Here is a 21,782-nt window from a genome sequence, read left to right on the forward strand (position 1 = left end):
TAGATCGTTTATCATCGGCTGTAACTAACGCCCTGGATGAGTTGGTTGGACGAATGGCAGAATGGCTGGGACGGTTGTGGTGCATCATGGTTGCGCTCGTCGTTCTCATCTGGCCAGGGCTTCCTCTTCTGGTTTTCCGATCCGTTATGGGAAAATGGTATATTTTGTGCGCTTAATTGTGATGTTATTTATAGTTTATAAATTCACTTTTAACCATAGACATTACCAGAACGGGAATGGAATCTTGGGAATTGAATTACAACCCAACCCGAGCTGCCCGTTCTTTTTTTTCTGGTAGAATAAGTGTTTTTCACCAGTGAAACAAATGCCTTTTTCTACCCCTTTTTGTTCGCCTCGGGTCGAAGGATGGATGGATGGATGGATGGCTGGGCCTCTCGGTGCGGTGCAAATTAATGGCTTTTAAGGGAATCGTCCGTGCAGAACACAGGGGGGGGGGGGGGGGGAGGGATTCATTTTAAGTTGGTGTTGTTTTAATTTGCTATCGTTGCATTGCAAGTCAGAGATTCCCTTATTTCGTTGTTGTTTGGCTCAACCACGACCACGATTGATTGTTACTTTTCCCAACCCCAAGATATCGAAATCGGGGCGATTTCGATGGCGGTGCGATTTTAAGGCTATAAAGATTTACGACCGATCGCGATGCTGTTTGATCTTACGAAGCTGCAAACAAATGGCGAAGCACTGGAAGGTTGGCGCACGGTGAAAAGCAAATGGCAAAAATAATTCAATTACCAAACCCGAATCGAAGCGGGTAAGAGAACCAGTTTTGTGTGTGTGTGTGTGTTACACTGGATGATCCTAAGACTTCATGTTTTTTTCCCCCATTTGAAACCCACCAGGCCGGCCTTGGCACACGAGGCACACGAGCTTGTGAGCGCGAAACATATTATTAAGAGATTTTACATTCAATTAAACGAGTCAGGATCGTAAACATTTTTACGGGCCAGAAAATATGAGGCCTCAGTACTCCCTCCTCCTGGGAGGCGTATGGGACTGGTTTTTGCAGTCGAGGCCTGGTTTGCGAGGGGTTTCGGTGTTGTTTGACTGCACGTGAAGACAATTCACACCAGCGTGTTTTGCACCCTTCCTTTTCCGGCTCTGCTGCACGTGACGTGTTTGTGGATGATGCGTGATTTAACCTCCACACGAGTTATGGACCCCTTTCTTTTTGAGGTGAACTGTTGCCTTTACCGCTGAGGGGAGGTTTTTTTTACAACATCCAGTTATGATAGAGAGATCAGTTGGGCTTTTTTGTTTGGGGTAGGACTAATCCACCGGTCTCAATGATTTATTGAAGGTGTTTGCATAATTTGCGGTTATTTAAACAGTGCTGATTTCGGTAAACAAATTTGATGTAAAGACTTTAATTTATCGGGATTGACATCAATGAGAGTTTTCAAAAAATCATCTCAGGATGGCTTCATCTGAATTTCCAGAGCATTTCCCGGATGAGATTAAATGTGATTTCCGATGACGGTATGTGCTTTGTGGTAGTCGAGGCAGGACTGACTATCCAGCGTCGATTAAAAGTAAGTCAATGAAAGTAGTCCAGATCATGTTATAAGCTTTAATATAGAGTATATAAATTCATCTAAAGTATTCCCTTGGCTTCCGAATCTTGCTCAGTCAGCAGATTCGCTGAGTTAGGAGTCTTCAACTTAAATTTTACTTAAGATCTCTAGAAGGTTTGATCCGCTACTGGATGCATCCGAGAGCTTTCTTCAGATTCGTTGGAAAATTGTGAGCTTGACAGCTGAACCGTTGGTATCTTTGCTCTGTGTCATGTTAGGCACACAGTTGACTTTTTATTTCGGCGATTTTCGCCTCTTTCACCCAACGGAGAGTGACCGTTCTGTTGGCAGCTTGATGGATTTATACATCAAAATATCTCTCTAGCCGATTTCTGAGCCCTATTCGGTATTCATCAAAATGTCTGCCAGTTTATCCAACTACTATAAAACTCCACGAATGTTATGTACTCACCGGAGATGATTTCAATGACTTTTGGGAAGCATTTCCTATTCAATATAGTGTAGAACCTAATTATCTCTTCAGATATTTACAGATAAATTCTTTCGAGGAAAAACAATCTAGAAGTCAAAATTATACTCCAAATATTTTCATTCACGGCAAAAAAAAAAAGAATCAAAAGCTTAACAATGTTTAAACCACATCTCTTTTTCCCTCTAGTACATTACCTACCTACAGACCTTTCGTTCGGCAGACGCTGTTTACAATGGAATCATTTCAACCTCATCGAAGCTTCGTTTGAAACGCATACAACCGACAGCCTTCGATTTCGGACTGTTCATTTGTGTAAATCCCGTGTCTATTTCGTTTTTCGCCGATGAAAACGATGAAAGTTAACCAACGACTATATCCCCTCCTCCCCCCATCGTTTCCTCCCCATTCCCGTCAGCATCGTTTTGTGGACGAAATGGGAAAAGCTTCAAGTCATTGGCGACACTTCTCTGTTTCGGTATATTGCCTCCATCATCCGGCTCACTCACCACCATCAACGTTTCCACCGCAAGTCGCCTCTGCCTTCACGGCTAATCAAAGCCCTTTCGTGCTTAATGATATCGCTGCTCGGTGCTCCGTATTTCGTTGCGCATTTTAGATTCCGTTCGAGGTCGAGCCGATCCGAGGACGGTCGGTCGGTCGGTCGGTAGGGGATGGGTTTTGTATTAAGATCGGAGCGCGGAAACTTTCGCTCCGTCTGAACTAGGACTAGGAAGACTTGCAAGAGTCAGTCAGCACTTTCGTCCGGTTCGGGAAGGGAGGGCGAAGAGAACGCAATACTTTCGCTACGCAATGGTCTCGAGAGTAGGCGAGGCGATGAGAGGGGACATGGAGAGAAGGTGGGGCATGGTTGCGTTACATAAAGAATAATACAATAATATGGCTAATGTAGGCAGACTTGGTGTCGCCTTTTAAGATCAGCACAATTCTCGCTGGCCGGAGTATTCTCGGTAAGGTTCGCGGTACGCACTACGGGCCTTCGTACACAGACGGACGCACACACACAGGCGTTCGATGGGAGTGGAGGATGATGGTTTGTAGCATCTTATTTCCAAGGAAAACCTCCGAATGGCTCGAATTGTCCGGTCGTCTTTATCCGCGGTTCCGTGTGTTCTTGCTTTCGAGGAGTTCTCACGCTTCCTCCATCCTTGTCGCCTGACCCATGGCGGAAGGCTTCTTTCTCTCTCTGTCCTCAATATGAATGTAGATGAGTTGGCACCCTTCGATTGGACATTCCCTGTGACACGTGCCATCACCGTGTGGATGATGGAAGCGGAAAACAAACGATCGTAGGCTTCTGATAGGTCTGAGAGCTTGGAGAGATTAAACGCTTCACCATTAACGTTTGCCGGGTGTGTCCTCCTTGACAACAACACGACGACGACGACGACGACGACGGACGATAATGATGGTGATGGCGCTGATAATGACGACGATGTTGATGAGCAGCAAGGCATCCGTGTGCAACGTCAGCAGTTTTTCCTAATCAGTTCATCGAACCATTGTTTCAGGGCCGGTTTTGTGTGGAAGAATTTCTTAGGAATTCACTTTCGGTGATCTTCTTTCCAGGAAAAGTGATATTTAATAACGCGAAAAAGAAAATGAAGCCCTTTTTGTGAAAATTTTCAACAGCCATCGCTTCCTGGAAGGGCATAAATTTGGCATCAACTCCGCCCCGGTGTGCTTCAGCTTTAGAGCGTAGTCAAGTGAGGTGAACAAAAGTGGGCAAACTGTTTATTCAATTTCAATATGCTACTCGCCTGCAATTGTCCTCCGAAGATCTCGTCATCGTCGGAGGGCGCCAGCACACACCAGCGATGCTTTTCACGGAAAAGCGGAACTTTTTTTCTCGCTTTACGCTCCCTTTTACTACTTACTTGGTAAAGCGTAGTAGTAGTAACAGCGGCCAACGGCATAGGACATTCGGTGACGTGAAGTGTGTGGGACTGCTGGTTTTGGGGATGAAAATGACTCAACTTTGCCGTTTGCCGGCAGGCAGACGACTAGCGGGAGTCTCTTTTGACCAGATTCGAAAGGGGCTGTCAGGCGAAAAGTGAACGAGTTGGGGGTGAAATAGATTCATTCCCTTTTTCTCCCCTGCAATTCCGCCTCTCTCACCCTCTCTCTCTCTCTCACTCTCTCTTTCAGTGTCAAAGTTTTGCATGTTGTAATGCTAATCTTTGCCGATTGTGAGCTGCGTGAAGGACAATCGCGCCGGTCTCTTCTGGGGTCTCTTCCTTCGGGTTGGGTCCTAGCGAAACAATGTCGCGACTGATAAATGGCACTTCTGCGTGCGTGTGTGCACAACGGATACAAATGGGTTGCGAACGGACACCCTGGGGCCTCGCACATTTACACATCAGACACCCATATTACAACTCCGGATTCTGGCATTTTTTGGATGAGTGTTGGGATCCTGGGTGTGGGTGGGTGGGTATGTGTGTCGGAACAATTTAACGAACAAGAAATATGCAAACTTTATTCATTTACTCGTCCCCGGTGTGATCTTTTTTCTTTTCTGGTAGTCGATGACATAGTCTAGTCTGTAGTCTGCAATAAGTGGCATGTTCTGTAGGTTTTTTTTTGAATTATTTTGCTTCTGTTGGCTATCGTGTGAGATTTTTTAATGAGATTAATTGGATGTGTAGACGGTTGATTTACAATGTTCTTCACAGTCTTTATTGCGTTGGTGTGGGGTTGTGGATTTTTTAAGCTGTTAAACGTGCAGAAGACAAGAGTAAGAAATTCAAAATTTTTAATGCCTTTGGAGACTGATTTCTGAAAGAAATAAATAGAAATAGCCTTCAATTAACAAAAACAATAAGTAAAGAAAGATCAAAATAAGTGACATACAACGTCGACAAGGGAAGAAATATCGAGTCAAAGAAGCCTGAAATATGATACTAAAAACTCTTCAAGATACAAGTTATAGAGACAAAAAAGAACTTGATAGAAGGCAATGCAATAGAAAAATTATAGCAAAAAAGTATTCATAACCAAATCAAATAAAATATAATTACTAGACAAAATATCAAGTGAATCAATAAAACGGTGGATAAATAATTAGACAAATAAATCGACATGCCTGAATGAAAAGTTATGCGTAAAATAATGCCTTGAAATAAGTAAATTTGTGTCTATAGTACATAATTAAGCTCAGGAAAAGGAGGAATGAAGGCTGAAGGAGAAATGGGGTTATGTTAAAATATGCTTTTTATAGATTTTCCATAAACTGTTAGTGTTTCTAATTTCAAACCCTTGTACGCCACCTTTCCTTGAATCAATTTACACATGAATCTGTTGAACGGCTACACCAACTGTGTGGCACAATCCGTCTTTCTCCAGTTTCTGTTTCCAAACCAAGGCTTTTCCACTGGCCCAGTCGGTCGGGTCCGTAAAAGGAATGTACGATAAATAATTTATCATCGTTTTTCCCTTGTGTGTGTGTGTGTGTGTGGCGTTCGTAAGTGTGTCTGTGTAGGCTGAAACAAATATTCTGAACTAAAAAGGGCACAAAGTAGACGTGTCGAGTGCAGTGAGTTGAGAAGTCGCGTCCTGGCGTCCACCGATTTCCGATTCAATGTCGACAACGGACAACACCGGTGTGTACATGTTTGATGCGGTGTGCAGCAGCGTTATTCGCGATCGCCCTTGCGCGATGGAGGCGCATGGTGCGGTGTGATGCTCTCACACATTCCTTTTACAGCAGCAGCGTCGATGAATAAATAAGATTCACTCTCTGGCTGGAAATTTAATATGCCTTTTGTTTATTTGCATATTTCATAATTAGAAATGGTGTGTAGTGTCAAGAAGGGGCGGGGGAAGTGGTGGAAACCCAGGGTAAAGCTGTGGTTAACAAGCGGAATTCGTTGAAAAGATCGTACCGGTTTGGAGTGGGAAATTAAAGAATCACGATACAAGTCGGAACAGATGGTGTGTGTGTGTACAGAGGACAGAACATGTACATCGAGTATCGAGTAATCGATATGGGGTAAAAATCAAACACACAGCCTTAGTTCCTCGAATGCCGTAGATGTACTCTAATGCTTAGAAGAATGTGTTGATTGTGATGTAGATGGAGCTTGTTTTCTGGAGGTTGTGTTACATTCTTTCTGGAACGGCTGCAGAAGACCAAATATTAAATCATTTTACCATACTAAAAATAATTTAGTTCAAAAAAGTCTTCATTAAAAACCGCTTTATTCGATGACATGTATCCCGATGTGTTCTTTGCAAAAGAACGATAAAAATGTAATTCATTATCGCTAGGAATAGATCGCCGATTCGGAGCGTAATGAGTGCATAAAGTTCGATGAAACCATTTCATTCGAAAGGATGAAACCATATTATGAAGAACCAATCGACGTGGTGAATAAGTAATGTTATTATGCACTCGAAAATGTTTACGTTTTGAGTGGGGTGGAGCCTTTTTTTTTATCCGATGCGCCATGTATATTTAATCTTTCTTCTTTTGGTTTTGCTGGTTCAAAAAAAGGCTGCATCCCAAACCCACTGATGGACGCAAGACGGCATGAAGCTGTAAATCCGGCAGTAAATAGCAGCGGTATGATGGAGCTGAAATGCCAAAAAATCGATGGCAATTAAATAATTGAACGAATTGCTTTTCTGAATGCAAATTATCACGACCATCTGCTGTGAATGTCATCGGGTGAAGTAAAACGGTATGGAGTTTCCCGGTTTCTTTTTTCACTTCTTCCCCACCAGCTTTTGTCGTGGTGGATCAGTTTTTTTTTTCTGAAAGACCGGTTACTATCGCAGTAACTCTGTCCAATAATCGATAGTTGGTTCTTGGTTCTGGCAGTAAATTGTACTTACGGTCCGCTGCGCTTCACCATCTGCGCCTCTGCTCTGACAGGTGATGTCCTCGGAAGTGAAATGTTCGGACAAAATCGAGCCGGACATGCACAAAATGCATTACTACTGCGGATCATGAGAAGGGCAAGAAAGAGAGTGGGACAAGTTTGACGCCGGAAGGATGAAAGCGATTCCCGTAGAGATAGTTACTGTGTCTGATGTCTGGGTCTAGAGATGGAAACGTTACTTTTGGCATTGGTATGGTGGTTGCAATGATATTACTCCGGCCCTCGGTACGGACTTATGCTTCAGCATTGATGACACACCGACCGCCGGAATGGCGAAGGGTAGGTTCAAACGCTCGCACAGGTACGGCTATCGTGATGACTTACAGCCATCATCGAAAGAGCAAACAGATTTTGGAATGTTGCTGATGAGTTCGGACGAAGATACAACTCTACGAAGGAATGGAATTGGATTTAAATTAACGATGATACAGACGATGCGAGTTGCTGCAAAAATGTACACCAAATGTGTAGTTTGATAAACAAAAACGGCAACAAAGCAGTTTAAAACAGTAAAGAGACTGGTTTGATGCTTAAAAGTATGCATTTTTGGGAGCTTAAAACAGTACGTAACACTCAAATTGCATGCATTCAGGCTTTATAATGTAAAATCGATTTAATGAAGCACAAAAATCTGCTCTAAAATTTTAAAAAGCGTGCAGTTGCTAAAAGTTTTCCGCTCGTAGTACGGTAGTTCAATAAATTTATAATTATGGTGCACCGGAAAGCTGTCAGGAAGATAATTTCCCACCCTTTTCCCTGAAACTTTGCTCCTAAAACAGCAGTGTTTGGCCACTGGTTAATCCACGTGCGAACGAGTTTCTCAAAAACGTCGATACAGCAGCCTGGGTGTATGGAGCTTTCTTTGACAAGCCATGGCCACGGTGTGATCCCCACGAACACAAAACCTGCCAGCGAATGGCAGGTAAAGTTGACAGTTTGTTTGAAACTACCTCGCAACCAAATATTGAGGTTTCCGCGTCCCCATGCTCAGACTAATCTCGGGCGGAGTGTGTTTTGGGCGACGCGAATCGTGGTGAACGTCACGTTTCGGTTGGAAAACCTCAGCTTCAACAACCAAGCACGCGACACGGTGACCACGGTGAAGTTGCTTTATTCAGACCGTGTGCGTGTGTGTGATCAGACACGGACACAACCCACCAGCAGACCGTACATGTCAGCGTGCTCGTGCGTGGTCTCCTGCGTTAATCGGAAGGAACGCAAATCCATCCCGTTGAACCCTAAACAGTTCGAATTGGACGATGCACAATGCATCGTTTAATTGAGTTTGGAGTAGAAACCGGAACTGACTGTGGTCACCGGGTAATGGGTAGTAAAAGCTTTTCGCTCGGCTTTTATTTGACTTTAAATTTGGGTCATCGAAAAAAAAAAACAGGGTTGGAACGGGAAGTCTTTCATCGCGAGTTCTGACGGAATGCCGCATTGGGGCTGGGCATGGCTACGTGTCATCCTGGCCATGGCCACCATGGAAACGGATGTCATCCCCGAAGAGGGTTTAGGACTAAGAAGCAGCTTTTAATTTCCTACCCTTCTCATACGAGGTCGGTGAGGCATCTAAGCTTTGCGTACATCGAAGCTGGAAGGTCAGCTGACCGAAATAGCGGAATAGCGCCAGAAAGCCGGTGGTCATTGTTGAAAAGTTACGCCATGGAAGGATGAAGTGTGGAGCCAAGAAAAAACGCATTCTTTCTATAGGAACACATATAACTCAAGGTTTCTAAACTATTTGCTGTAGCTGTTTATTCCATGTTAGGATCTTAAAGAAAATATTAGAAAATATTTTTGCTGGTGCGTGTGGCTGAAATTGACACTCCCCCAAAAAATGACCAGACCGACCTCGGTAGACTTAGAGTCATGCTTAGAGCAAAAATTTATAGCTTTTTATGCATATCTGCAATTCAATGAATCTTGCCATCGGATTTCCCTTCCGCTTTGTGTTTCGCTCTTCTCTGCCTGCCATAGAGGTGACAACCCAACTGCAGCATACATGTGCCATCGACCGTGTACAATGGTGCATTACCAATGGCGGTAGTGGCACCTACTTATGCTCGTATCTATATCCTAACCGGCTCTTTGCCGGACTTTTGGTGGGTGGCCTGCTTCAAACTCTTCAAGCATTATTCGGCAAACGGCCAGCAAGTTTTGTTCCTCTAGCTTTTAGTTTTATTTCCCGTTTTGATGACCGTAATGGAAGTGATACGATGGGAAAAAGAAATTGCAAAGTTCGCTTGGTCTAAAGCAACCAATAGGCAATTCCTTGGGTATATAGCGGTTGGTAGTAAAAATGTGATAGTTGTAGTGATAGTAGCAGTAGTAGCAGCGGTAGTAAAATTATTTCTGTCCTACTTTTGAGTAAATTCCACTATCGGTGAGAAAGAAAGAGAATGGGCAAAATTGTGTCCTGTGGATGACTTGTGGTGGTTGGATTTAGGGAGCATGTTGCGAGAGAATTTGGCATACCACTCCGGTCGAAGGAGGATAAATGTTGGAGAAAAAGAATTCCCCTTCGAGCAAACTGAGCTACAGTCGGGCTGAGTGCTCAGAATAGGGGTGCTAATTGTATTGAGTTCCATTGAGTGTAAAAGAACTATTCAAGGGTTTGTTATTTTAGTTCAAATGTAGAAAGTTTAACAAATAAATTCAATTTGATATGTTGAATTAATTTGATAAATTTATATTCACTTAATTACAATAATTTAATTTAATTTAATTTAAAACAGGGAAAATAAACATAAAACATATGAAAACAAAAATAAATACTAAAGATATAGGAACATATTTTTATTCGTCTGGTGGTTAAAAACATTATAAAGAAAGAAAACAAGAGAACAAAACATTATAACAGAATGACGTATGAAAGCAGAAGTTTTTCAATGAGTAAATAAACAAAAATAGCTATAAACAGCACGTGTTTATTTGTTTAAATTAATTTCTGATCCAAACAGAAGCATCCGTCTTGCCATGCAAATTAAGAATGTGATACGTTGGATGGTAATACACGTGTGGCAAACACTTTTCCTTTTCATTTCGTACAGAAGCTCAGCAACAGACACCACCAACAACCAATAAGACGGTAACATCCCACTTGCTATTGCCAATACAATTCCGGAAAGAAATATTTCTCTTTATACTTCAGTAGTTGCCAGTCGGCCAGGCAAAACTGGTAAATTGTTTATGAAAAACACAGCTTGACAGGTAGCGTAAAATTACCCACACCGCAGCCCGATGATCCGTGGCCCAGAAAGGAAAGAAAATGTAGCAATAAGAAAAAAAAAAACACGGAGGAAAATCCGCTTTCTTCATTTCCAGCTGATTGCGCGTGGATGGACGCGCCCGGTCGACAGCTTCCAGGCAACTGGAGCGTACCGGGTGGCGCGAATGGGAAGGCAGTGCCGGGTTTGTTTTGGTATCTGTTTTCCCGGCGTTTTCCAAAACCATCACACTCCTGCGTGGACGTACATTTTGACAGCTCGGGAAAACGGTGGCTGGGACGCAGCCGCGCTACATTTGACGGTTGTGGCGCATGTCAGGTGCAACTATTTTCAGCCGTCCGTTCCCGTGCATCAATACAAACTGGTCTCCTCTTTGCTTGAAGCTCGGAAGAAAAAAGGGCCTAGGTTCGGTTCGGCTGTATCAGTCCGGTTGTTTTGTGTGGAGTTTTTGATTGATACGACGGCTTATTGGATAGGATTTGCAGGTTAGCGTACAAGTAAGTGGGGTTAGTTTAGATGGATATTGCGATGGTTGTCTGTCCGTGTGTCGTTCCAACGTACTGCCAGCGCCAGCAGACGGAGCCGTGTATGCTTTGAACGATGCGTTAATAAACGACCGAGAGCGTCTTCCAAGTTGGTTGGGCCATCTACGGCCAGCTACCACCATTCGATCGATAGTGCGAAAAGTGTGCTTGTGTGTGCGTGTAACGGCGGGGGCGCAAAAACAAAAACAGTATTCAGTTCCTCCGTAACGCCAAAGAGGTGTTCCAAGTGCAATGGCCCTTACAATATGGTAGCCAGCTGGTGTTGGCTTGTCTTGGGGGCTCGGTTGTTTTTTTCACAGTCGTGAACCGTGATAACGGAAAACTGTTCCAGTGGACCACACGCACCGTTTGCAGAGGCGTAAAAACGGGCAGAGATTTGTGGTGCAGAGATAAGAGTATCTGTTTTTGCTGCGACAACCAAACCACGGTACTATCAGTGTGTGAAATCAGCACCATTCCAACATGTCGGTTCAGGTGAGTTAACTGTGTGGAGCACGAAGTTTTAATGGGGAATGTGAGCTAAATGATAACCAACTCCGTACATGCTCGGTGGAGTATGCTGTAAAGAACGATAACGAGAGTGAGTTGAGTCAATGAGGGTGAATCCGGGATGTGTCCGGAAGGGAGGCCCGGAAGGAAGAGAGTGGGGTTTAGCGTCTCGTTCAATATGGTTAACAGGTTGTGCATTGTGCATTACTGCACGTTCCTCCAATCAGTGAGCCAGCGCCGAGTTACATTGTCATTTACATCACTTTGGATGTAGTTTATTGTTTTTTTCCGGAGCCCATTGTTATTGTCAAGGGCTTAGTTGACTTGAAATTCTACGATAATTTGAAGTAGCACAGTTAGACACATTTGCAAACATTACTGTAGTCTAGCGTTTGAAGTCCTGTCGCTAAGTAACAAATTATTCAATATCCCTCAGCTTTAGAAGGGTTTGCTAACCCATCCCAAACTGCGCACTTGAACTCTCGTCTCACTGGTACGCGTGATTCCTCTCGACATAAATTTTGTTCCACATCGAAACATTGCCCCCCTCTGCTTAATTATTTAGCATGGATGCATGGAGGCGACGGGCGCACAATCTTCCCCAACACGTGTATCGTAAAAGAAGCGGTTTAACGAGACCTAGCAACCACCCTCCGTACCGAAAAAAACCGCAAAACCCTTCGTCGAAGTGGAATCCCAGTTAGTGGCGGGGACTAAAACTATGTGCAGCATACAGCTACAACTACCATTTACCCAGCCATAGGGAACACCTTTGAATCGGCCTAGACAATATGCCAATAGTACCCGACGGTAGAATTTTTTTTTTCTATTTTGGGGACATTGGGGGTAGTTTTATGAATGAGCGGAGCGGATTGCTATCTAGCCCCTTGTGAACTCCCCAGGGCGGTCTTTATTAGCGAAGACAAATTGGCGGGCAGTTGTAATGCGCTCGTGCGGTCGTGTGCGCAAGCGTAATCGCACACAAAACGCAACAGAGCGCGGCAACGATTGTTGAATGTAGGAGTCGGAGAGCTGATTGTGAGGTGATTGTTTACCAAGATCGCCTCCACACACACACACACTTGCTCTCTCGTGAGCGGGTCGAACACTTCTTCGTAGGGACCGCAAACCATGCGCAAACAGTTAGAAGTTGATCGCGAGTGCGATGAGAAGCAGCAGCTTGTTGCGCCAATTCGTGTCAGTTTGATTAGACGAGGAAGAAGACCGAACGAGGGGGTTGAAACTCGTAGGGGTGGTCGCGGGAATTTCGCACATTTTTGATCTCATCCGCCGGTGGGGCGAGCGTGTAGTTGCGAGCGATCGTTAACGAACTGCGTCGAAACAAACAAATCAATCGATCGTGCGGGTTTTGGAGCTCGGAAAGTAATACGCTGTGGAACGCCTTTTTGACAGATGACGAGATATAAGCAGGCGCAGTTTGCGGATGAGGATAGCAGCAGTATTGGATCGATACAGATCAACGAGACGACACGCAGCCCTACGATGCATATTCGCTATCATGCCGCTAGAGGAACATCGCTGTGGAACGCTCGGAGTAAGCTGGAGAAGGTCTTGCTGTTGCTGCTTGCGTTCTCGATCATACTGATCGTGGTGCTGAGCAGTTTACTCGCGAACGATAGTACGCGGATTCTGCACGTGCGTCCTCACGTAGGTTCGGGTAAGATTAGACGGAACGAGAACTGTATTTCTTAGTATTGCTTGTAACGCTTACACCCGTTTTCTTATCGGCAGACCCTTTCGGAGTGGATGAACAGCTGCCCTGCCTCAATCAGCACTGCATCTTTGCGGCTAGCGAGATACTGCACTCGATCGACTGGAGCGTCGATCCGTGCGATGATTTCTACGCCTTTTCGTGCAATCAGTGGATCCGCAACAATCCCATCCCGGAGGGTAAATCGATGTGGGGTCTGTTTGGGAAGCTGGAGCAACAGAATCAGCTCGTGCTGAAGAATGCACTCGAGCGTCCAATGTCGGAGTTTAAATCGAAGGCAGAAAAGAAGGCCAAACTGTACTACCAGTCGTGTCTGGATGAGGATGAAACGATGGAGAAGCTGGGTGCGGAACCGTTGCAGAAGTTGCTGCGCCAAATTGGTGGCTGGAATGTGACGGCGAACGCGAGTGGTTTTGATGTGCAGAAGTGGTCACTGCAGAAGACGCTTCAGACGCTTCAAATACGGTATAATATGGGTGGATTATTTGGATGGGCGGTCGGTGAGGATGATCGCAACTCTAGCAAGCATATAATACAGGTAGGATCGAGTAGTAGAGACACCATTTATGCTTCATTGATGGGCCAATTTGTTTTTGCAGATCGATCAAGGAGGACTCACACTCCCATCCAGAGACAACTATCTGAACAAAACGGCAAACGCGAAGATTCTGACGGCCTATCTGGAATACATGACAAAGGTGTCCGTGTTGCTCGGTGCAGACGAAACAGACGCTCGACGTCAGATGCTCGAGGTGATTGAGTTTGAGACGCGTCTTGCTAACATCACAACGCCCCAAGATATGCGTCGTGACGAGGAAACGCTCTACCATCCGATGACACTAGCGATGTTGCAGGAGAAGGCCCCATTCATTAACTGGCAGGAGCATTTCGAGGAAGCGTTCCGGTTGGTTCGTCGCAAGATTACCGAGAAGGAGCGAGTTGTCGTGTATGCTCCGGAGTACCTCGAGAAGTTGAACATCTTGATGAAGGAGTACACCTCGAAGGACGAAAAGAAAATGTAAGTGGTTTATAGTGGCGTGAATTCTTGATAGATATTTGACAGTTTGCTTCCTTGCAATTTCAGCATCCTGAATAACTATCTGGTGTGGCAAACGGTACGGACACTAACCGCCTGCCTGTCTAAGGCGTTCCGGGATGCGTATAAAGGCCTCCGGAAGGCACTGATGGGTTCGGATGGTGGTGAGGAACTCTGGCGATACTGTGTCTCGGATACAAGCAACGTGCTCGGGTTCGCCGTTGGTGCCATGTTTGTACGGGATGTGTTTCACGGTGATTCCAAACCCCAGGCAGAAGACATGATCAATCAGGTACGGGATGCGTTCAAGGAGAATTTTAAAAACCTTGCCTGGATGGATGCAGAGACACGACGACTGGCGGTGGAGAAGGCGGATGCGATTAGTGATATGATTGGTTTCCCGGATTACATCCTCTATCCGGAAGAGTTGGATAAGAAGTATCAGGATTTGACGATTGATCCGAAGACCTATTTCGACAACAACATCAACTACAACATCTACAGCTTGAAAAAGAACCTAGAGAAATTGGACCAACCGGTCAACAAGACGAAATGGGGCATGACACCTCCAACGGTGAACGCGTACTACACGCCTACCAAGAACCAGATCGTATTTCCGGCCGGAATTCTTCAGAATCCCTTCTTCGACATAAAGAACTCCAAGAGTTTGAACTACGGCGCGATGGGTGTTGTGATGGGGCACGAGCTAACACACGCATTCGATGATCAGGGCCGAGAGTATGACAAGTATGGTAATCTGCATCAATGGTGGAACAACCAGACGATCGAGCGGTTCAAGAATCAGACCGAATGCTTCAATCAGCAGTACAGTGCCTACCGGATCAATGGCAAGAGCATCAATGGCAAGCAGACAATGGGTGAGAATATTGCGGACAACGGTGGCCTAAAGGCGGCATTCCATGCGTATATTAACAACGAGAAGAACAGCTACACGGACACGGATACGTTACCATTGCCGGGTGTTAATATGACGCATCGGCAGCTGTTCTTTGTCTCGTTTGCGCAGGTTTGGTGTTCGGCGGTAACGGACGAGACGACCACGCTGCAGATTGAGAAGGATTCGCACTCGCCGCCAAAGTATCGCGTGATAGGACCGTTGTCGAATCTGAAAGAATTTTCCGACACGTTCCACTGTCCACTAGGTACCGGGATGAATCCATTGGATAAATGTGTTGTCTGGTAGGGTGTTTCCCGGAGCGAGAGAGAGGGAGAGTGTGTTACTTACATAGCATGTGGTGGTACAAAATGCGTTTATGCGTTCTCTGTAGTCGATCTATTTTTTAGGTTCTGGTTTTTTTAATTATTCCAGAGAGACATATGTTCCTTTCCAGGAAGTAATCGATGCCAAATTAGAAGAAAAGGGACACATGCAGTACGTCTACGCACAGTCACTAATACGGTGTCGCCTCGACAGGCGAACAATCTATCTAGCATTTGCGATTAAGTATTCTAAGACAAAGACAGTCAGCAACCAAAAAGTAAGTAAGCCAGAAGAGTCAGACGGAGTCAGCAGAAGGACATCTATTTTATTATAAGAAAACACATACTTTTTCTACTAAATACGCTATTTGGCCGTGATTTTTTCGGCAAGATGATGGGTGTTAGAGGGGAGGCAGAGGGTTTTCGTTTAAGTATTTCCTCGATTCTTGTATTGAAAAAAAATCAAACACACTTAGAGTTAATAACACGTTCATAGTGCGCGAAACGTTCATTATTGTGATTGTATCTTAAAAACAAAATGAGTAAGAAGGAGGTCAACCATTCTTCAAAGAATCGTTGGAAAAGAAACAGACGACAGTGCCGTATTGAGCGGGAAGTCATCAGCATGAAATAAAACTTATCCTAGATTGTACTGAACTGTTCAATCGGATGTGTTGTGTACTTGCGTGCCTCTTGTGTGTCCGCTGTGTCCCTGCCACACAATCCGCTCGATCCAGCCAAGAAACGGAGCTACCTTGATGAAGCGTATTTTCGTACAGGTCCGCTCGAGAACAATGCCCACCAATCGATCGTCCCTGCTGCCATCCAGACCCTGCTGCTGCTGCTGCTGCTGCTGCATCACCCTGGGCGCTAGCAACTCATCGTAGCATCGGTTCCCCCGAGATGTCACCTCCGAAGACTCGATCGATTTGTCACCGGCCGAAACATTCACGGCCGAGTGGAGAAAGATGTTGTCGGGTATGGTCGGTTCACTTGCCACCCCACCGGTCCAAAGGCACACAAACTGACAGGTGGACAAGCTATGGGAGAAATATCGTTTCAATTTTCCAGCCACACAATGGAAAACAAATCAATTCCGAACGATTGACGATTTAAGGGCGAGGGAGGCTTTGGGGGCTTTTGCGCTGAATACTTACGACACCTTTCGTTCCAGTTCGATTAGCGCGAGATTGCTTTGGTCCTGCGTTGGGCCGTTGTTGACAAAATTCGGGTGTTGATGGAACGTCTTTATGCGGTAGTCTACGGCCTGGCCGGCCACCTCGAGCAGAATGAATTGCTGGGCTAGGGCTGGAAATTTTTTCGAAGTTCCACCGGTTGTGATTTATACGAAATTGGTCGATTTATTATGTTGTGGTTCAGCGGGGATATGGGGAGCAATAAGGGGAAGAGGAATAGGTCCGCTTGTGTCCACGTAAGGAATTCATTCTTACCTGTGCTCCCATAGCAGCTGGCCGGTGCCAGTAGAAAGCGGTCACTTATCAGAACGGCGAAGCAATCAATCACCAACCGAGCGTACCGACCGGAAGTTCCTCCAATGTGGACTGGTCGAACCACTGACGTTAGATATGAGAAGTCCTCGTTTCCTGTGCAACTCTCCCGATACGATTGACACACTGCAGGCGGTACAGGCAAACAGGATTCAATTAAGCGGCTTGTGGAGAATGAGTTTGCAATAGTGAGGCCCTACTTTGTTCACTAATTCTTTCTGAAGCGGTCGTTGGAGTGTTGGAGTCCGTAATCGTGTGTCTGGATGGCTCGCTTTCTTCCAAACTTGCCACAGAAGCAATCCATCCAAGGTATTTGGGAATGCTAATGAATCCGGATAAACTTTCAGTATTGCATCGAAACGGCTGCTGGGGTCCGTTAGTGTCCTCTCGCATTCCTGTGAAGGACACTACTCCGAGCGCTGTCCAACTGCCGTTAAGGTTGGCAACGAATGCACCGCCACTGTCCCCGTTGCAGACATTGGTTCCTGTGGATTTTATGGATTTTTTCATATAAAGGTGTACGTCTTGAACAGTGAAATTCATTCAGCAACACTCGTGTTCTTGACTTACCATTTTCCCACCCAGCACAAAACATCCCCTCGTACAGTATGGGTCCAAAAAGCGTGGCATCACTTGCAAGACACCGAATAAAGCTAACCACTGGCATCACCGTCGACCGCAGTGTCCTTGCCGGGATATCCATCTCTGTCAAACCCCAGCCGGACACGATACCAAACTCCACCCCGTCCAGTGCATTCGCTTCCACCGGCAAGCAGATCGGCTGAACAAAGTCTCCAAACTCAACAACAGTCCTCAGCGTCAGCAGGGCAAGGTCATGCCGAGGTGAGCCAAGCGTAAAGTTACCGTGTCGGCGAACCTTGCCCACACGATGCTCCTGGGAATGGCGACCGAGTGTAAGCAGATCGTACAGTCCCAAGCGGGCGATCAGCTCATCCGCTACCATCTGATAACCGCTGGGAGCCGTGACGCAATGGGCCGCGGTAATTACGGTCCGTTCGCCCACGAGAAACCCACCGCAAGCGTACGAAATCGAGAGGTGTTGCTCCGTACGGTACAGTGCCACATGCCACGGAAACTGACCGGGCCAGCTCTGGGCGTTGGCGTAGGTGATGGTGCCCGGGGTGGCAATGGGACGCTGGCCGCAGATGGCTTTGGATGCGATTGCATCGATTTGCCAGTGTTGGGTAAGCGATAGTAGTACGAGAGAGAACGCACCGACCATACGCCCGACGGACATGGTTTGACTGACAGCTGAGGTGAATGTTTGCCACATGACTAGGAAGCGGCTTATCAGTCGAGATGCGATCGTGCGAAATGCACGCATACACGCACTGGAAGCTAGTGGGGGATAACAGTAAAGTAGCTCAGTTATAACATTATAAAAGTATAATGTGTAAGCACATTACACATTACAGCAAAGTAATTCAAATTTATCTCATATTCACCACAGTGCTACATACAATCCAGTAGCATCCACCTCTTCTATCCAACGATCCTTTCGATTTGCATCCCGAAGCTATTATGGACCTATTACGGAAAATCAACCGGATCGTTTCCCCAACGTACGCTCGCCAACAGAGTATTTGACGCTGAAATTCTTGAACATTCTTGACTTCTGATTTTACCATCCCCAACCCAACCCAACACCCACACTGTCTCTCTACGTTCACCACGAAGGGATGGAAATAAATTTGTTTACCGGATTCTCGGTGCTCCCTGGGCTGTCAGGGTGCGTTAGGAACGAACGAACGGTGCGGGCTATGGTTCGGTAATTTTCTCACGTTTTTCTGATAAAACCACCTGATGACCTGATGGGCCTGGGTATGTGGCATGCGGAAAAGGACTGCTACAAACAGTCCAGCAAATGCTGCACCCTACAGGCAGTGATTGTTGAACACGGAGCCGATGGGGAAGAAGAATTTTTCCCTGAGCAGTTGTGGAATGCCCGGGAATCTGGAAACGTGTAATGGAACGTGCAACAATTTGTTGCCCGTTGGTGGGTGGAATGGAATGTACGGCCCTGGGTACGTGTGTGTGTGTGTGTTTTTAGTTGCTGTTGGCGCCGCTTTCTACTCCTGCACACTCCCGTACTGTTATCGCTTCTGGGTTACGCCGTGCATTCTGATGTTTCCCGGTCGGTCGGAGCTCTGCTCTAGATGTATTTGCCGTTATTTTTCACCGGGCAGATTGGCAGCTCTTGACGTACCTTACGTAGGTATCGATGAGGACCCCCCACCATTGGAAATTCCAGGATTTTTGCACAACGGAGCTGGTAAGAGAGCTGGTCTGAGCTATCGTTGAAGCTTTCCTCTTCATTAGGCTGACGAAGGTAACGAATATGTTATGGTTTGTCGGTTGCCAAAACCCTCGGTGCAAGAGCAACGTTTGTCCCTCGGTTGCTCAAAAAACACACCAACATACATACACATCATTGAAATGCGGCAGGCACGTCCGGCATGGGTTTTGGAAAAAAAAGCATTCCCATTCCTTTAGGAAGAGTGCACCAAAAAACCATCCTCATGATACGTGGTTCTGTGTGTTGGGGTTCGCTTTCAGCGTTGGAATCGGTTGGGGAGCAGATAGATCGGTTCGCAGGGATTATCTATCAATTTCGAATTTAACTAACGAACAGTTTGCAATCAATAGTTGCCTTCGATTCGATTTATTTTCACAGTTGTTATCTCTCGTTGTCCAACGGTTGGCTTAACACGGGCTATTTTGGAACGGATGCGATGGATAAAGAGGTGGATGCAGAAGGACATTCGGGGGAGGATGCTTGCATCATACCACATCACCATTTCGTATGCACGATGTTTGTACAGTAACGTTGGAAGTTGCAGATAGATTTGATGAAGAGCTGTCCAATGACGTTTTGTGTTGTTTAATTAGAATAGATAAGAAGCTGTTTAGAGTTTTTGTGTTCTTGAGTATCGATTGAAAGATTTTTTTGAGCAATGAATACACCTAGCCAGAAAACAGACAAGGAACTAAAATTGAAAGTTCTTTTTAGGCATTCAACACCACAGCTAGAAGAGAACTTCGGAGTATTCGGTGGCTTCCTTATTGACTCTTAAAATGAAAAACAATCTTGCAGAAGCTTCAACCTTGATCTCTCGTTGCAAACTCGTCCTTATTTTTGCCTTTCGTAATTTATTTTGCATATCTTTAGGTGCTTAAGTTTTCGGGAGGATTTTTCGGGTTGAAAGTTTTCACTAACAGACTCACTGACCTAGCAGAAATAAGGTTTTATAGATTATAATAAATCCCTTTTTTATTGTCTCTCTTAATGTACTTAGAAATTTCCTAAAATGATATGAAATCCTTGAAAAAGCTTTAAATAATTAAAAAAATATCGCCCTGTATGTAAACAGTATTTGTTCGGAAATTATAAGTCAATGGTTATTAAATTAGAATTCTTATTTCTTATTCTTTTAAAGAGAGTCTCTTAAATCAAGCTCTGTTTGGTCGGTTTTTACGACCGCAATTCATATGTTCGCCCAAACAAAAACCTACACCAACAACCAATGAAAAAAAAAGCATCTTTACCTACCACAGCGTCGGTTGACAATAATTTTGAAAAATCGCCCCAAGTGCCGTTTTAATGTTCCTCTCTTAATTTCCAACACGAAACGAAGAACAAAAGCCCAAGTATATCCTCCAGCCTGCTTCTACAATGTTGTCCGACCGGCTGGTTTAATGTTTGCTTTCGATACATGGGGAAGAATCGCTTCTAGTCCTTCTATCGCCACCCATTTGCCACAGAGCGTCGGACGGTGTGTTAACGATCCCCATTGTGGCAGCCCGGAAAGAAAAGGGCGGTATTGTTGTGGTGTAAATTTTATCGAAAATCATATCTCTGTTCGAGCGTCGCCGCGATACCAAGGCGTCCTGCCCCCATAGGAAAAGGGAAGAAGCATTTCGCTTTATTACTTTCCCATTAGCATCGAAAATTGGTAGCCGAAGTTGATGAATTGCTTCGAGGTTTGGCGGAGGAAATCGGCGGCGGTTTTCGTTTACCGAGCAAAACTCGGCACAAGCAAAAACTCGATAATGCAGCAACAGCGTGAAGATAAGCGACCAGACAACAGGTTTTACGCTCTGTTTAAGGTACAATCGATTTTCGGCACCTCTCTAGTGCTCGGATGCCCGCGAAAGTGATCGTGAGCGATTGCGGAGGGAAGATAGTAGGAAGCATGAATTATAGCGCCAGGTTTTTTGTCTGGTGTGGTGCATTCTATGCACTGCCTGCAGCGAGAAGTGTACGCGCATCGACGTGAATCGGGTGGAGGAAATTCATCATCTGATCGATTACATGCCGACAATGAGCGATCGCTTGCGTAGAAGAATGATTCCGTTTTGACGTCGTGGTACAATACTGCACAATGGACGAGGATTATGCTAAAAAATTAGAAAATTTGGTGATTTTCAGAACTAATTATTCGCTTAGCTAGCTGGATAAGCGATTGATAATTTCATTTAATTCGTATAAAAATTTATTATAGATAAGAAATGAGGAAACATCCTATGATACTCACTTCTGTTTAGTCACAGTTTCAACAATTCAGCGGCAAACTAACTTCAGCTTAAAAAAAAACAAAACCTCCATTTTTATAACTCACCTACTCTAAACAAACCCACAGTGCAGGTGGAGAATCACCACAGATGCCTTTTTTGCACCCTGATCCTGATAGAGTGGGCCGCGGAAAGTTTTGTTTACTGTTTTTTATCATGTTAATTTCCGTGGCATGCTTTAATGAGTCTATTAGCATAATATCGTGCCGACATCATAAATTGCACTCGGAACGAGTTGGTTGGCTTCCGATGCTTTGCCGTGGCCATGAGGGTACCATGCACTAATGTAGTTGTATTCCCTTGGCTTTCCGTTCTGCGTTGCATCTTTTGCTGGTGCTGTTTGCATTGCATTGTTGCCTGTTGCATCGGTCAGGATGGATTGGGAAGGGATGGGATGTTTTTCGTCGAAGAATTACAACCAATTTAGTAGCTTCCTTTATGTGCCTTGCCACACCATATTCTCTTTGGTAGGCGATCGCGTTGTTCGTGCAGTTCGAACGAC

At 45.2% G+C, this 21,782-nt stretch overlaps 2 protein-coding genes across 2 annotated transcripts; one reads left to right on the plus strand and one right to left on the minus strand.

Moving 5' to 3' along the window:
• Positions 1-11,128: 11,128 nt before the first annotated feature.
• LOC126564140 (endothelin-converting enzyme homolog) lies at positions 11,129-15,201 on the plus strand. Its single transcript, XM_050221087.1, has 5 exons — positions 11,129-11,175; positions 12,604-12,868; positions 12,943-13,460; positions 13,522-13,940; positions 14,007-15,201. The coding sequence occupies exons 1-5, from the start codon at positions 11,164-11,166 to the stop codon at positions 15,160-15,162; spliced, it is 2,370 nt and encodes a 789-aa protein (XP_050077044.1). The 5' UTR covers positions 11,129-11,163; the 3' UTR covers positions 15,163-15,201.
• A 639-nt stretch (positions 15,202-15,840) lies between these two features.
• Positions 15,841-18,032, minus strand: LOC126564399 (ovochymase-2-like). Its single transcript, XM_050221435.1, has 5 exons — positions 17,258-18,032; positions 16,888-17,172; positions 16,631-16,813; positions 16,337-16,481; positions 15,841-16,219 (listed from the first exon to the last, which is right to left on the minus strand). The coding sequence occupies exons 1-5, from the start codon at positions 18,030-18,032 to the stop codon at positions 15,841-15,843; spliced, it is 1,767 nt and encodes a 588-aa protein (XP_050077392.1).
• Positions 18,033-21,782: the final 3,750 nt, after the last annotated feature.

Source organism: Anopheles maculipalpis, chromosome 3RL, assembly GCF_943734695.1.
Source record: "Anopheles maculipalpis chromosome 3RL, idAnoMacuDA_375_x, whole genome shotgun sequence".
NCBI lineage: Eukaryota > Metazoa > Arthropoda > Insecta > Diptera > Culicidae > Anopheles > Anopheles maculipalpis.